General features: G+C 50.7%; 1 protein-coding gene and 1 long non-coding RNA gene across 5 annotated transcripts in view; one reads left to right on the top strand and one right to left on the bottom strand.

The window, feature by feature from the left end:
- The window catches only part of ANTXR2 (ANTXR cell adhesion molecule 2), a 79509-nt gene extending 76870 nt beyond the window's left edge, over nucleotides 1-2639 (top strand). For both annotated transcript variants that reach the window (XM_032109026.1, XM_032109027.1), the window contains one exon: nucleotides 803-2639. In XM_032109026.1, the coding sequence (XP_031964917.1) occupies nucleotides 803-841 (39 nt within the window). In that variant the 3' untranslated portion in view covers nucleotides 842-2639. The remainder of the gene's footprint in view (nucleotides 1-802) is intronic.
- Nucleotides 1-16804, bottom strand: part of LOC116444007 — a 219130-nt gene that overhangs the window by 27560 nt on the left and 174766 nt on the right. The gene's annotated exons all lie outside the window — the stretch shown is intronic.

Here is a 16804-nt window from a genome sequence, read left to right as displayed (position 1 = left end):
CAGTGCTGCCTGCTCCAAATCCAGCACTGTTCGCGTGGCACCGTCCTTGACAGATGCCTGTGACCAAAGGGAAGGAATCGCTGCTGTGCCAGAGAGCTGCTTTGAGGCAGCACACTCTACTCTAATGCCCCATGACCCTGTGGGAGTTTAGGCATTTAAATGAGCTCCAAGCGTATAAAAAAGGTTTAAGATTTCACTGTTGGATTTGTTTCATTCTGCTGCATCGAAAGCTGTCAGGATTCCACCTGTGCCCCTTTATGGAGGGTGAATGGTGTCCATTTGGATATGGCATCATGAGAAACCCCTTTTCCTTCTGCGCACAGCAATTTACAGACCCTAAATACAGAGTTTGTAGATGCAGAGGTGGGGTTCTTGCTAATAAAATGCAGTTTCAGATCAGCAGCAGCTCTGCTAGCTAACAGTCACATCTATACGTGCTCACTGCATGAGGACCTGGCTTAGGGGGGATCTGGGAGCAGGATCTGCCTTCCCCATGCTCTTCCCTTCCCACGGTCAGATGGGTTTGGGTTTGCTCACTGCAGCTTCCCAGAGTTTGTGAATTATGCTCACAGAAGGCCTGGGAGTGTCAGAACGTGTCGTCCGTGTCCTCGCGCTTGCCTAGAGCCTGCATTTGTAAGGCAAATGTGGTGCCTCACTCTGGATAATTTCCATTAATTCTTAAAAGGTTTTTTCATGGGTTTGTTATTTTCCCAAACATCTGAATTTCAATTACAGCCTCCTAGCATCCAGCAACCTCTGCCTGCGTGTTACTCCACCAGTAACAGCTTCTCTCTTCCCTCAGGGCCGCTGTATCAACTTCACCCGAGTTCCCTCTCAGTAGAGGAGGAGAAGCAGATACCAGGAGGAGAGACAGCCACATTGCCACTGTCCTACCCAGCTGAGAGAACCGAGCCCTTCCTTGCATCTCTTGGACCATCGTCCAGCCCAAGCTCCGCAGGTTCCTGCATCCCTGCTCCGGAAGCCCGCGTTCCAACCGCGCACTGGTGCTTTGCCCATGCCCCGGAGAGCAGCACTGCCACGTGTCCCTGGCTCCGTGCACCACCAAAGGGACCGCACGGCCACCAAAGATGAGAATGCTTTTCTATTTTTGTTATTTGCTGTTTTTTAAGGACTACAGATTCTCAGGATGCAATGTGCTTTTAGTGGAGACGCAGCGTTCCTCAGCTGCGGCGGAGGCACGTGGTATTTACACAGGGACTACTCGCCATGGGCACAGGATAACAATTCCCACCAGGCTAAGCAGGCGCAGAGCCGAGTGCCTCAGAGCCATGTCAGATCCCCAACCCTCGCCAGCTCCCTCCGTTGTGCCTTACGGGAGCCTTCTGACTGGAAATCTTGTCACTCTAACACTGAAAAGTGCACACGCATGACAAAATGTAGACAGGATGCCTCGAGGTATCGGTAGCGAGCAAGACTTTGCCCTTTAGTTTTTGAAGACACCTTTCTTTCATTATGCACCCGGGACAGGAAGGAATTACTAGAGCGTTATTCCGCGGGAAGACAGCCTGTAAGCAGAGATCTCGAGCCGAGTTGGAGGGACTGATGCTTCAAGACCTTGACACTGTGGCTGGTGGTTTTTTCCCCTTTCCTGCATTCACAGTTCAGTAGCGCATGAAACATCATCATCTATAAACATACCTAGCAGTTGTAGGCTTGTGTATTATTTTTTTTTTAGATTAAAAAAAGCAGTAGCCACTAAGCTGGTATCTCAGGGTTTTTCCCCCCGCAAATCTCCAAGGGCTCTTCAGCGTCACAAGCCAGCAACTCTCTTTGCATGAGAATTTCAAAGTTTAATTAATATAATTAAAGGCAACAGCAAGCAGCAGCCTGTGAAGATTTTGCTCATCTTTTTTATGCCTTTTGACATTGAATGACCTATTACTGTATGTGCATTCCTCAGTGGCGGAGGGGGCGCCAAGCGTTGGGTACGATTCCGCAGTGGGAAAGACCTCTTTCCATCAATTCGGAAATTAAATTTACGGGAGTGCCGGCCATCACCAAACATCGACAATGTATGTATTATAATTTTTTAGAAAAACCAGTGTCGTGTCACGTCGACGATGCCAAATTATGTTAGCGTGAGCGGAAACACTGTGGGGGAGGAAGGAGGGAGCAGCTGAAGAAAAAGGCTCAAATGATCCAGTCACTTTCGATACTGTACTTCAGAGGCAGAATGGATATTCGAGTCGAAACCTGACAAAGCGCGCCCGCTTTGATGGGAACTGGTATAGACAATGACCAGTGGCTGGGTCAGTGGGATGTCTCTCTGCGAGCAGGGAGGCTTATCAAATGACACTAAAAATAAGTTCAACAACCGTCACGTCGGAGGGGAAAAGGCGAACATTTCACATTTGGTGGGCATGAATGTGCGCAAGATGGAAAGAGCAATGCGGAGCATCCTGGGCTAATTATCTCCTTTGTGCTCTTCATTGGAATCACAAGGGACAGAAATAATTCTCTTGGTCCATGTCCAAATCCGTGGCACTGCCCAAAGATGCCTTTACATTTATCCACTCGCTTACATCTTCTGCTTGAGTTTATTTATGTCACTGGTAGCCTCATCAGCAACAGCCATGTCTGCACATTAGACTATAAATAAAATTATTATCTAAGTTTCAGTCATTATTTCCGTCTTCTCCTCCCCCGTAGCCTCCCCATCATCTGCACAGCTCAGACCTCCGTTTTCCAGCACCATGGTGACCCACGGTACTGGCTTCCAGAGGCAGCCCACCTTCCCGTGCACAGTGTGGCCAGGAAAGCTGCCACAGCCGCACCCAGGGGTCCCGACTGCCCACAGCCAGGGAGGACCCTTTGAACACCACAGGGATGCTGCTCATGCCATGCAGAGCATCAGCCATGCACCCGGAACCACTCAGTGCCCGCAGCGATGCCCTGCCGCTGCAGAACCACAGCTTGGGTGGCACTGGCCCTGGGCTGGGGACGTCTGACCCACAGAGCCCAACCAGCGAGCCCTTGGCTGAGCTGAAGCCCCTGACTAAACCTCTGTGCAGTCTCCAGCCCAGTGCCAGACCGAGAGCCAACACAGGGCACGTGTGCCAGGACATAGGTGAGGTCCTGCACTGCTCCTCAGGGTGCTGAGGCGGCACAGGTGGAAGCACTGAGCTCAGCGGATGCCAGGTTCAAACACAATCGGCTCCCTCTTACTTTTCCTCCATTTTCCATGGACGCATGACACATTCCGAGGTGTCACTGGAGCACCAGCTCGCGTTCCGAGCTGCGTTGTGTAACAGGACAACATGCAGATGAAGAGGGTTTTTCCCTCACGTTTATCTGCTGCCTCTCAGAGGATATTCGTAACCAACTGAGACACAGAAGTAGAAATCCACTGACCATTTTTTGTCCTTTCTGCTTGTGTCCATTGAAAACCGTGGAATGAGCAGCTCTTCACAGAAAGGCTGATCCCAAGCAAAACCAGATCTCGGTCTCTACATGGATTTTCCCTTCTAATTGGCACAGTATCACAGCATGTTACACTTGGTATTTTGGTGCAGATAATACCTGGGAGTTTCCTTATTACACAGTGTGGAATGTCCGTCACAAATAATCTGGGGAGCAAGAGGATTTTTTATAAAAAGTAAAATAAAATCCACTGACTCAGATGACACCAGTGAGACTTCCTTGGCAGGAGGGCTCAGAATGCATGAGAGAACCCTAAAGAGCCATGTATAAAGAGCCCAGCAAAGCCACCAAGCAGCCCTGAGTGGCTCCCCTCACCAGCGAGGTAAGGCAGGATTCATGGGAACAAGAGGATCCTCAATACAACAAGGCTGTGTTTATTTTATACATTTTGAAAATAGCAGAAATGAATTGGCTAGAGTTAAAATGGACTAAAAATTAATTTTGCCATGTTCCCTTTCAGTTTTTTCAATTTAACAAGAACTACAGCATTCATCAGGCATGAACCTGCCATGTGTAACCCAGGGGAGCTGGGTCAGGCTGATCCAAGGTGAAATGGAAGGGAATTCTGAGTGCTGCGATGCAGACTCATGCCAAGCCCTACGCACTGCAGGACAGCCCCAGCTGGCCGGTACTAATATCCTGTTGGGGATTTTCCTGCAGGAAATTTCTGTGCTACATCCCTCTTCTTCTGGTCATCCCTAATGTGACACCACAACTCTGCATTTCGCATGCTGCAGTCTACTGTACACACTTGACTCAGCCTCATCACACTGGAACACTCCCACACGGGGATGCATTCCCACTCCTGGGGATGCTGGGGTTTAGTGGCAAAGATAAGGTTATCTTTGACCCCTCTTAGCAATGGCACCTCACGCAGGTCATGGGTTTGCAACCCTTTCCTGGGATTCTCACAGACTCCCAGGACACAGGTGTCTGGCCTCTGCAAAACCTGTGGTGGCATCAGACTGCCCCGGTCACTGTTGTCACCTTTAACGTGTCCTCATGGTTCAAATCATGCTGACGTACTCCAAGGAAAAAGCAAAGGTGAAAGTTCTAAGTAGAGGAGGTTCTAGGTTTTTCTTTCTGCTCTTTCTTCTGCACATGTCGGAGGAACTTGGGAATTCTGTGTTATGTCATTTCAGACCAAACCTCCCTTTTCAGCTGTGGAAGAAGTGGCTCTTTTATCGGTCACAATTCAGACTGCAGGGAAAGGTGAGTAAATCCAGTGCTATCAATGAGGGAAAAATCCCCATTTGATCCTGCGTCACTGAGTGCTGCCTCATGACTACAGGAACCCTGGCCTGCTGCAGGACAGCTGTTTTCCTTAGTTCACCGGGAAGCAGCAGAGACGCTGGCACCACCTGCCTTCGGAGTTCAGCTCAGGGAACCAATCCTTCACCAGAGGAGCCACCGAGGGGAAATTTGGGAGCTCAGTTCTGCAGTGCTGGGAGGCCGGACCCGGCTCTGACCTCCCCTCTATGCACTGCTAGGCATCCAAAATGGGCATCACAGCGTGGCCCTGGGAGCAGGATGGGCACAGGTAACAGCCCACCTGCTGTGGACACCAAGCTCAGGAGTGGCCAGAGCCAACAGTCCCCTTCCCGACTGCCAAAGTGAGGGGCTTGGCTGTTGTCCTCACCAAGAGCCAGGGCTCTGGCCCATGGAGCCACCCCAGAGCAGGACACCGGGCCAACGGCCTCAGGTGGCCACAGGGGTCAGCACAGTGCTCCCAGGAAAAGCCACAGCAGGGACAACGTGTTGAGCAGGAACTTCAGAGGCTGCAGTGAGCAAGTCAAGGCAGTGCTTCATTTGCTAAGGAGCAGCTTCTGAGTACCTCTTATGCCGTTACAAAACTAATGTCACAATTTCTAGGGAGGGCCTTATTAGACCTGGCATGTCCTATTTTATTTCATTTCACAAATCTGTTTTGCACTGGCTCAATTAAAATTGTTACATATTTTTGGGTCCTGTGTAGGTGCCATCTGTTTAACAGTGCAAGTGGGTCCTGTGATGCACTTGTAAATTTTGTGCTGCAATGTTTTTAATATAATGAGGGACTTTGGATGCAAGAAACTGCCTTTACTTGATAACTTTTTTGGGTTTTGGCAGTGAACTCACAATGGTTCTTCCTGTGTTACAAGGATGGCTCCACAGCCTATGGAAAAGCAAGACCTGATTTCCATGTTTGCACCAAAGTCGTATTATTTAATTCACACTTTTTTTTTTTCAGTTGCTTGCTCTGCCCGGTTTTCTAAATGAGCTTATTTCCCCAAACGGGAATGCACAGGACTGCTCTGCTGGGGCCTGTGGCTGCTCCTGCCTTCTGGGGAGCTCTGGGATGTGCCAGGAGGGCCCAGGGGCCCACTGCAACAAATCACAGGCATCCTCACTGGGACTGGGAACAAATGCACCTTTTGAGGCAAAAATCCCACCTGCAAAGCTGGATGTACTCTACAGCACAGCCCAGCCCAGGACAAATCTTCTGGAAAACAGAACTCAAACGTGGTTTTATACTTTGGGGGGGGGGGTTTACTACAGTTTTTAGGTCTACTCTGATTTCACCAGCACTGAAATGCCATTCCTGACTCTCTGTGAATTATACAAAACCCCAAACCCAACCCATTGATTGGTTCTCCTTTAAAAGCACAGTCTCAAATTCTGGTAAATTCTCCAAAACACTGTAGGAGAAAAGCATCTGCAATGGCACCAATCCTGCAGCACTTGTGGGGTTCCCAGGTCTGCTCCACAGCCAGGAGAGGGGTCCCAGGTCTCAGCACTCAGGTTCTGTAAGTTGAACGGCTTTGTTCTGGGTGGTGAATTGGGCAGTACCCAAAAAGCTCCCAGCTCCCTGCAGCACTGCTCAGCAGGGCATTTAGGAAAACTTGTTCCAAACAGCATGCTGCTTCTAAGCTGCCTTCAGGGACATGGATGTACCTGGAGCACGAGTCCTGCCCATTTCGGGATGTAACAAGACATGACTAAGTCACGGAGAGATTCCTCCCTGATCACACCACTGGTTTTAGCATTAACTCCAGCCCCACCTTGGTCCCAACCACCTGCCCAAGCTCCAGCAACAGCCCTCACTTCCCTGGACAATCTCCTGAGGGCACAGGGAGACCCATCTGCTCCAACTGCGGCACTGGAGCAATGATTTACCTGGGATTTAGCACAGCACGGAACGTGAGCACTTGATACCCTGCCATGACAGCACGGACCGCAGCAGCCCAAGATGCCCTCCCCTCTTTCCCTAAACCTCTCCAGGCTATCCATGCACTTTGTGGTTCCTCGGGACAGCTGCCTGGGATTGCCAGCCCCTGGGATAGATGGTGTCTACTGACAGAGCTGCAAGACGCTGATTAAATTATGTGCTTTGGCCAACCTGTGTGGGGAAAATTAATTGAAGCGCCAAGTGATGGGTTCAGCGCTGCCTTGTTGGAGCGGGGAGGTTGGGCTCTGTGATGCTTCATCTCCTTTTATTTGATTAGGCAAATTAGGAAACAACAGTGTGAAATGCATTATTGTACTAATCTGATGTCCAAAATGTGAATCTCATTAGAGCTCTGGCCTTGATGCTTTTTATTTGGTTTCTCTGTAAGCTGAGGAAGAGCAAGTAGGCCAGAAATAGATATTTGCCAAATTACATTGGAATTGCCCAGTAATAAACATCATATTCTGTACAGGCTTCAGTCCCTGGAACAGCTCCTCATAAAAGGCATCTCGAAGCTTCTGGAGAAATTCAGTACAACATGTGCTAGGACCGGAGGAGATGCAGCAGCGAGAGGAGGTTGGAGCCAGAGAGGGTGATCCATTGATCCAAGTTGCCTTAGAGCTCTGTGGGGTGAAACCCCGGGAGTGGGGACACTGTGTCCCTCCGAAGGGATGCTCCATGGTCCAAAATTGGGTTCTGCAGAACTTCTCTTGATGAGGGTGCACACTGTGGTGGTTTGGGGAGAACGGAGGAACAAAGCAGGATGGATGGCAGGGTGCCATAAGCCCAGGGGACAGCCACGCACCATCCTGCCACGGCACGGAGAGGGGGGCTGGCCCCGGAGGGCTCTGCTCAGCCCAGCCCGTGCCGGGGCTCCCTGCGGAACCTCCTCACTACATTGGGCCCTTCTCCGAAAGGCTGAACTCAAGGTCACTCTGTAACCCCAGGGGAGAACAAACGTACAGTATAAAAGTAAAACAACACAACATTTCACTGCAAAGGGCTCTCTGAGAAGAGCCAGTTCAGGTATCATTTGGAAAAGGGTCACTTCACAATACAGCCCTTCCAAATTGCAGTTCCAACTCAGAATTAATTATCCTTTCACTGTCTTGGGTTTTCTTTTCTTCTTTGCTTCACATTAACTGCAGCTGAAATTATTTTAAAGCAATGATCTTGAACGTCATGTCCTTCAGCTGGCCCTGAAAATCCATTTTCTATGGAAAGCCTCCTTTCTTCTCCAAGATTTCTGAGAGTGTACAAAGCTCATCAAGGCTCTGGTTCTCTAGGGGTGTCAGATGCTTGGATAATACCCAGGTGTCTGCCTGCTGGACCAGCTCCAAGGTACTTTATTAGCATGAAGAGGGCTATTTGGAAGCAGTTTAACTCCTTCGGCTCTCAGGGCCCAGCGCATGTCCTGCAGCAGCAGCCAGACACCAGGACACTGCCTGTGCACGGCTACAAATGCAGACTCTGAGTCACCACCACCCACTGCCACATCTTGGAGAAGAAACACCTGAGATGTCCTGTCATTGCAGCTGGAAAGATCACCTGGTGGCGTTGCACCCACATGAAAGCAGAGGAGAATTGCATGGACAACTGCAGACCACAGCTCTGCTGCACACCTGGGGCTCAGCCCTTCCCCAAACTGCTTTGGAAAATCCCAGCGAGCCCCTCCAAGGGAGCCGTGCCCTCCCTCATGACAGTGGCAGCGTGAGGGGACACTGTGGGGCCTGTTTTCCAGGCATGACATGCGGCTCAGCATTCCCAGGCACAGACCAACACAGGATCCTAAGATGCCCTTGTCCCTGGCACCGAGCAGGGCAGGGGCAACAAGGGCCCTTGCCATGCCAGGGCGACCTGGAGGGGTGAGGGGGACTTGTCCCTGATCCATCCGGGCACACACACACCACTGGCAGCAAAGCAACGGAGCCTGTGAAGCTCCTGTCAACACACACTTAAAATAAGAACTGTGAGCAGATGCACTTGGATTTCCAAGGACTACAGGAAACTTCAGGTCCTGGCTTTAGCAACTTGCCCCAGCAGTGGCAGAATGTCTCTGCATGGTCCCACAGAAGACACCATGCCCACTGGAACACTGCACCCTGCTCCATCTCGCTGCTGAGATCACATGGTCTGCATCCTATCCTTTAACACGAGATACTTTCTGTAGTTTCCAGCATGCAAAATGGGACTATGCAAAACAAAGACAGAAAACACATAATTCCCAGCCTTAAAAAATCAGTTCCCACTTAAAAAGCAAAGCTCCCGTTAAACTGCAGTGTTGCTTCAAAGCTTGCAGCAAAGACCTAAAAATCTGAGCCACCAAGATATGTAAGATTTGAACAAATACAGTCCCAAAGGCTCTGTTTAAAGTTTTGAAAGCCCAAGGTTTAAGTTATTTGTGAGCTGTTTGAGGCCTTTTCTTGGATTAAAGAGGCGAAACCTTCCTTGAAGTTTGGGGTGTTTCCAAGTGGCAGTTGGCAGCAGGAGAAGAGTGGCACTCGGAGCCAACCGTGTTCTCCTTCTCCATGCTGCCGACCAGGGACATGGGACAGGCCGCGTGCACCTCCCCTTGGAGATGACTCCTCCTTGGATATCACAAACACAGCCATGTCTGTGCAACCAAAGAAAACATTTAGTGCTGCCAAAGCATTACACAGTGTAGGGAGGCTGTGAAAGAGCGAGGTTCCTGTAGCTGGGCTTCCAAACATACTGAGGAAACATGGATTTTGGGAAGAGTGAAAGGAAGTTCAAGCCCTCTGTGGAATGGGGCTCCAGAGCCCAGAGAAGCTGAGTGGGGAGGAGAGAAGAGAAGCTGTTAGCTCTCACTCCAGCTGCATCATTGGAAAAAGGAGCATCATTGGTCTGAGCTACAGAGAGCAATCAGGGGCCAAGGAAAGGCTCTCACAATGCTGCTGCAGCGTTTAACCCAACACAGCCCTTCCAATCTCCATGTCCTCCTGCTCCCAGAGATGTCCCAGTTCTGATGTCTCCAGGGGATGTCAGGTGAGTCCAGGGATGTCCCCAGTCCTCACAGAAGGGCTCACGCTGGCTAGTGCAGATCAAACCACTCACAGCTTCATCTCCCTGCCAAGGCAGGACTGCACAGAGGGTTCCTCGACCAGGACCTGGGCACTCCTCAGGTGAATTGCCCTGATGAAGGCAACGCTGAGTACATTGACAGTGGAAGGTGTTTCTTGTGTCCTCAGAGAACATCTGGAAACCATGCTGGGACATCCACTGCCACCACAACAAGGTCAGGCCCACCAAGGTGTCCACGATCAGGCTCCTCCTCCCAGAGCTGCCAAAACTGCACTTCCCTCCTCTCTTCAGGGATGAAGCTGTGCCTCTGGCATATGCCCCAGCTACAGGAACTTCACCTGTAGGGAGGTGGCCGAGGACTGTTCCAAGTGGCTGATGTGGCACTGGTTGTATCTAGCGTGGCTGATGCCACCCGGGCCTGCTTTCCCCTCCAACCCCACACAGACCCATGCGATCAGTTTAAGTGACAAAACCTCTGCGGGACCAATGAGACTCCTCTGTTACTTCTGTGTGTTTCCTGTTACACAGCGGCTCCTCCCAGCAGCTGAAGTTCAAACAGGACTGGCTTCAAAGGTAAACATTTCTCACAGCTTTCTCATCAACTATATTAAATACAGTCATAACCGCCCCCCCCCCCCCCCCCCCCCCCCCCAATATTTTCTGTATTTGCTGAAGGATGACGTCCTCTTTGCCTTCAGCATGTGCCAGATTACTCATAAACCTGGACCATATGCCACTGCAATTTACTGATGGGCCCAAGCTGTTTTGGTAGATACAAAATCCGAGGGGATTAGGGAAGCTCGAGCCGTGCTGAAAACAGAGCAGCAGCAGTGGGGCAGCTGCTTGCTCTCTTTGCTCAGCCTCAATTTAGGTCAGTGGACAAGAGCTGCCCTATGCCAGGCTGGGGAGCCGGGCTGACTGTGGGGGCACACACAGAGGGGACCCCAGCCATGGGTGTCTGCCCCCATGGGGGAGCTCGCCCTTCCACAGGCCAGGTGAGACTACACTGTTTCCTTGGATCTGGAGCCTGGCTGCCAGGCCCAGTGAGGAGCCCTCAGCTCAAAGCCAAAGAGGAGGTGCTTCCCCCCATCCCACGGTGACCCCTGCCTGACAGTGTGCCTCGGGGTGTGGCAGAGCATGGTGACAGTCAGTGGTGGCTCCAGCAGAGCTCCCTGCTGAGACCTGGCTGGTGGCCTGTCCGGAAGGTGGCCGGTGACTGGCAGGTCACCACAGCTGTGTTTCTGTGACCCTGGCCCTGGGAGGGATGTGTTCAGGGAGGGAAGTACCACCTGAACTGGGGCTTTTCCTGGGTGGGAGTTATGCAGCCCAAAGGTGCTTGGAGCCAGCCCGTAGCTCCCAGGCCAGCACCTTGGCTGCTTCCTCAAGAGCCTGAACCCACATAGAACATGGAACGACAAGACAGATCTGCCGACTCGAGCATTGCCCATTTAACACCTGGAGGGACAAACAATGCAGCTGCACCAAGCAGATACTTATTCGACAGCTTCTTCGCTGGCGCACTGGAACCGTCTTTCGCCTCCACACTATCTTACGCAAGCACCTTCCTCACCTTGAACAAAGCCGCTGCTTGTCACCAGGGAATTCCAAAGGACTGCGGAGAGCAACAGGGAGTGGGGACCAGAGTGGTTGAGCACAAGCACCCCACACTACTCCATATGGATGGGAAGCAATCCAAACTATGGCTGCTGCGCATGGAATATCAAACTTCAGTCATGGGAACCTTCTTTCCGGAATATTCCTCCACTAGGTGTAATTTGGGATTTCTCATCACTTAGAAGATGCTCACGGTCAACACAGCCTGACTGGATTTCCAGCTGTCAGAGCTTCCTTCCACACCACAGTGTACCCCATTGCAAGGAGTTGCTCCCAGGGATTGCATTGCTCGGCACGATTAAGTAGATGAGAGCACCCATTATGACTTTCAAGTAGGAGTTCACGATTTTAACCTCTCACGTCTCATCCTGACAGCTGAATTGCACCAAAAAACTGCAGACATCTATCAGCCAGGCTCCAGAGGGGCAGCAGCACCTGACCACAAGAGCCTGGCTCAGGCACCCTGTGCCCAGTCCCTGAGAAGGGCGAGGCCATGCTGCATCCCACTGGCTGCCACAAGCTCTGGCCCCGGGTCCTCGCTGGTGGGGACATCCCTTTGTGCCCGCACAGCATAGCCCAGGGCTCGCAGGGCTGTGCCTGTGAGTCCTGAGCTCACAGCAACAGCTGCCAGGAGACTGAGCACAAGTGTCTACTGGAAGGGTATGGTTGGGCTTTTCTGTGTATTTTACAGATTTTTCTCCTCAAGTTTATCACTGCTGTGTCCCAGAGTGACCCCAGACGCCCCACACCTTCCTTCAGAGTCAGAGCAGGCGAGAATGTGCTGCTCCCTGCTCCGTGTGCCCAGATGTGCCGTGCAGATGGGTCTGCAGGGAGGGATGGGGTCTGGCTGCCGATCATTGTTTACAACTCTTATTAAACCCATTCTCCTTTCCTAATTATTATAATAGTTCCTGAAAACACCACCCGTGGACTTTAAATGTTTGATGTGTGCTCTAACGAAAGCTGTGGAATTATCCCATGCTTGCTGCCACATGGCCCATACAGCAATGGAGATGCTAAATAATTTTTAAAAATTTATAGTTTACAAGATGTATGTCCCATCTGTGGCAAAGCAGCAGCTCCCAAATGCCCTGAATTTCACTGCATTAACAACACCTCTTAAAACCAACTGGCTGCGCTCCACAGGAAGGTTCAGTAACGACCCAAGGGGTGCATCACAGCATACACAGGTTGGAGACCGACCTTGTTGGAACCGAACGCCACCGAAGCGCATAAACTCCACAGCCAAACCAAGGGCTTTACACCTCCAAGTAACACACTGCTGCTAAAAGCATTAATCCCATTATTCCAGAGAGACAGAAGTTCCTTTCAGCACCTTTGCCAAAGCTCAGCCCAATCACAGGCACGACAACAAAAACCTGGTGAGTTCAAGTGCAGTGTCCCTGGAATGATCGATCCCGGGGGTGAGATCAGGAGTCGCTTTTTCCCTCCTCTCCCATGAGACGTTCTCTGTCACAAGGCTAAATCACACAAACTGTGCCCAACTTAAAAACTGAGTTTGGGATGGGAGCCAGAGCAGATGGTTAGGAAAGCTAAACACCGCTGATTTATTTCTTACCCTTTATGCAGCAATATTAGAGACAATGGCCCTGATCAGAACAAATGAGAACAAACACGGGGATGCAGACTCAATAGAGAATTAACAACCAGCACTACCAGATTCCATTATGCTGTGATTAATTCTGAATTTGTGGCAGAATTATCAGCAGCAAACCTCCACCTCTAATAGAAGCAGTGCCAAAGCATCCAGCCTTTCAGGGAGGGCTCTTCACTCTGCAAAGGACTCCAACAGGAAAATGGTGTGGAAGATGCCAGGCTCTGTGCTGCAAATTCAGCTGGAAAAGGAACTTACTGTGCCCCACATCCACCCCAAACCCCAAGAAAACAACAGAAAAGCCTAGACAGACACCAGAAGGAGCTGCAAGTCTCTGAATCAGGGAGGTCTGAGGGATGTCACCTGCAAACCTGAGTGACACAGCCACAAGGCTGTCACCCTCCTTTGCCTGGTCCCTCTTACATGAGCACTGGCCTTCTGCCCCCCGTTTCCCACTAGCCAGAGTGTGAGACTGGGAGGAACATCACCAGGTACTATACAGCCTTCCTCTTCCCCTGCCATGGCAAACTCTGCTGCAGGACATACAGTGGCTTTGGTCACAGGGTGCCTCAGTTTCCCCGCCCCCAGCACACCACAGCCTCCCCCCACAGAGCTCCCTTCCCCTGGCAGGGACAAAAAGTGTGAGACACCCGATGCCTTGTCACCATCAGCATTCCCATAAACAGGCTATAGTAATACTTAACAACTGTTCCCCACTGTGCCGTGTCACCCCTGGCTTGCTTGTCTGCACGGAGGACACCTGGCCTGGGAACTGCTGCCGACAGCCACAGGAAATGGACTTGCTGACGAGGGTGTTCAAAGGCCATTATTTGTGAAATGCAGCTGAGGTGGGACACAATGAGTTCAGCCCTGTTTTGCTCCATTTCCCATAGCTAAGCACATAGTAAAAGCTGAGTTTATATCCAGAGCTGCCATGCATGAATATCTCATTATAACTGCAAAGACCTTTTATTTGTATCGGGCCCTGCACCAGCACTGTGCTGTGTTAATCACCAGAGCTGGGCTCTGTTAATGACCAGCCCTGTAAACCAAATGCAGCAGGTTTGGTTCCTTCCATCCTTGGCCCTCCATGATGGAAAGCAGGGGGCTGCTGCCAGGCTGGGATTTTGGCTGGCACATTGCGGATTATGGGTGCAGTCAATGGCAAGGAATTCCTGCACATCACCAGTGACGAGACCACAGAGGTGACGTCACGCCCTTAGTCGTGCCCGGCACAACGAATCCCAGTATGTTACCACAGCCCGCCTTCCCAAGAACTGGTTTTTTTACAGCACTTGATCATTCTGAGGAACAGGCATGAGAGAAAAGCCAGTGTCACTGGTTTGACGGAAGTTTCTTGGGATTTGTTTTAAGACCTTGCTGAAAGTCAGGATTTGTTTCCCCGCACTTCCACACAGGGAAGCTGTTGTTTTCCACCTCTGTGGAAAAGGGCTTCTCTGCACAGAGTTTATCTGCCTGTAACTCCTACAAGGTCCCACCTCCCAGCTCCTCCAAAACATCCCTAAAGCAGAGCCAAGAGAGAATGGAGCAGCTGGGAGGAGGTGGGGGACATTTAAGGAGTGCCTGCAAAGGCTATGAACTGTTTTTCCTTCTGGAAAGCTGAAGGCTTGGTAAAAAAGGGACAAGAGTGAAGGCACATGGGAGGGAAATCCAAACACAAAGATGGAGCCAGGTGATGCAATGAAATACCAGCACACAAAACATACAGATGCTTATGAGGTAACACAAACCTCCAACCCAGATGTCTTTTACAAAGCCAAATCCTTAAAAACCCTCAGTGTCTTTTTTCCTTTCACGAACATTGATAATTTGGAAAACTCTGGGCTGGAAGTTGCTCCAGCTGTTTATGCTCCAGGGGCTGTGGCTGCAGTGAGTCAGGCGCATGCAGGGACCTTGTGAAAACTCTCTGCAGAGCCCAGCAGTGGCTGCCAGCACAGCACTGAGACAACACAGCAACTCTGCTTTTTGCAGCTACTCGGACCCCCTCCTATGTGACCCAACCACCTTTCTCCTTCCCTCCTGGGTTTTGGTTCCAGCTTAAGAGCCTGTGGAGTGAGAGAAAAGCTGAAACAACTTTACTGCTCAGCCAGGCCAAGCAGGGACCTTGCCTGAAACTCCTCCAGTTTGCTGGACTTGTAGTTTGGCTCCAAGCCTGTACTGAGCTGTAGCCACAAGGCTGGAGCCAGCTCTGGGATCACCCCGAGAGCCAGGCAGTCCCTACACTCCATGTGGGGTTATGCAGCAGTTACTACACCCAGAAACTGGCCTCCACACCCACATTTTGGAGCTTGTAGCACTTGAATGACTCACCATGGAACATGAGCACCTGCTTTAGCGATCTGTGGTCAGGAAAGCTTAGGAGACATAGACCTGGCAGTGCTTTTGGCAAGACAGCAGCAAAGTGGTGGTTCAGAAGTTCAGGGGTTTGACTCTTCAAAGGGAACAATTAGCACAGCTCTTCAAAGTATACATGGAGTGATGGGAAGGAATGGGATGTCTCCATACAGCCTTTAGCAAAACCCAAATCTAACTCATGCCTATATGAAAGTTGCTGCTCTTAAAAATGGTGCGAATAAAACTGGTGTAAAGATGCTGAGAAATAGCAGTGGGAAAAGTTCTCTGAAGTGTTTTGAAGTCAAGAGCACCTTTAGAATGGGAATTCCCAGCTCATAGATCCAAACAAAGCTCCCCCTTCCCAAGAGCCAACGGTGACAGCAGGACCAGGGATCTGCTCCGTGAGGAGGGACAACATGGCAGTGGTACAGCCTCAACAGCTTCTGTCCTGGCTGCGGCAGGGCTCCTGGGGAGGGGTTCACGCTCCGTTGCTCCCCACTCCCATCTTCTTCTGTTCCAGGGGCAGGGGGATGGATGGGACATGCTAGGAGATGGGACAGTGACACATGTCTGGCTTTGGCAGTCACCCCATGTGTTCTTTGGCCCTGGCAAGACAGCAGAGCTCAGGCTCTCTCCTTTCCAAGTGGCTGTGGAAGGAGAGCTGCCCTGGGGAAGCCAGCAACATGGACACAAATGGAAGGAGAGCTCTGACCTCAAACCTGAGCTCTGATTCCATGAGGAAAACCCCACCAAAATTAGATAGAAACCGAGATCACATTTGAGAGATCCACAGGGCAAACACACATCTGCAGGTCTTCTGTGGGGCCTCTAAGTCACCCACTCGCTTTATACCAGGAAGAAAACAGAAGCAGCAAGGGCAGTGCCTTCCTCGTGGGTTACAAACTGTTCTAGCTCGGGGTATTCATCAATGTGCAATAAAGCTCTGCCTCCTGCTAGTAGGTACAGAACGCGATTCCTATCTTTAACCCAATCCCATTCACTGGGATTCCCCGTGCTGGGAAGTGCGGACCAGTGCCCTCTCTCTCCCCACAGGCACTGATGGCATTTTTGGCTTGACACCCTCCTGACATGTACACAGGAGAAATTCTTTCTGCACAGAGCAGGAATGAGACAGGGGAGTAAAACACTGAATAACCCAGGAATTCTTGTTACATCCAATGCAGTATCTTTCTTGGGGTGGGGAACTTGCACATGTTTTCTCCAGCTTCTATAAATATTTTATCTAACCCATTTCCTTACCTAAGGAGACTTGGATATCAAAATAAATGAAATAAATGCAGCTCTGCTGTGGGTTTTGGTAGAATCCCTGACAACTGTGGCAACTGCTGGAGAGTTGGTATTCCTCTTAAAAATCCCCTATTTAATTCCTGCTAACATGATTAGGTCCTGAAGCACAGATACATTCAATCACCACCTCGGAGTACCTCGTAAATCTCTGCTCAGTATCAGAACAGTAACGACGCAAAGAACCTAAAGTGCTTTAGGTAGAATATTCCTATTTGCTGCGC

Source organism: Corvus moneduloides, chromosome 5, assembly GCF_009650955.1.
Source record: "Corvus moneduloides isolate bCorMon1 chromosome 5, bCorMon1.pri, whole genome shotgun sequence".
NCBI classification, from domain to species: Eukaryota; Metazoa; Chordata; class Aves; order Passeriformes; family Corvidae; genus Corvus; species Corvus moneduloides.
Note: the sequence above shows the minus strand (reverse complement) of the source record. Positions and strands in the feature narration are given on the sequence as shown.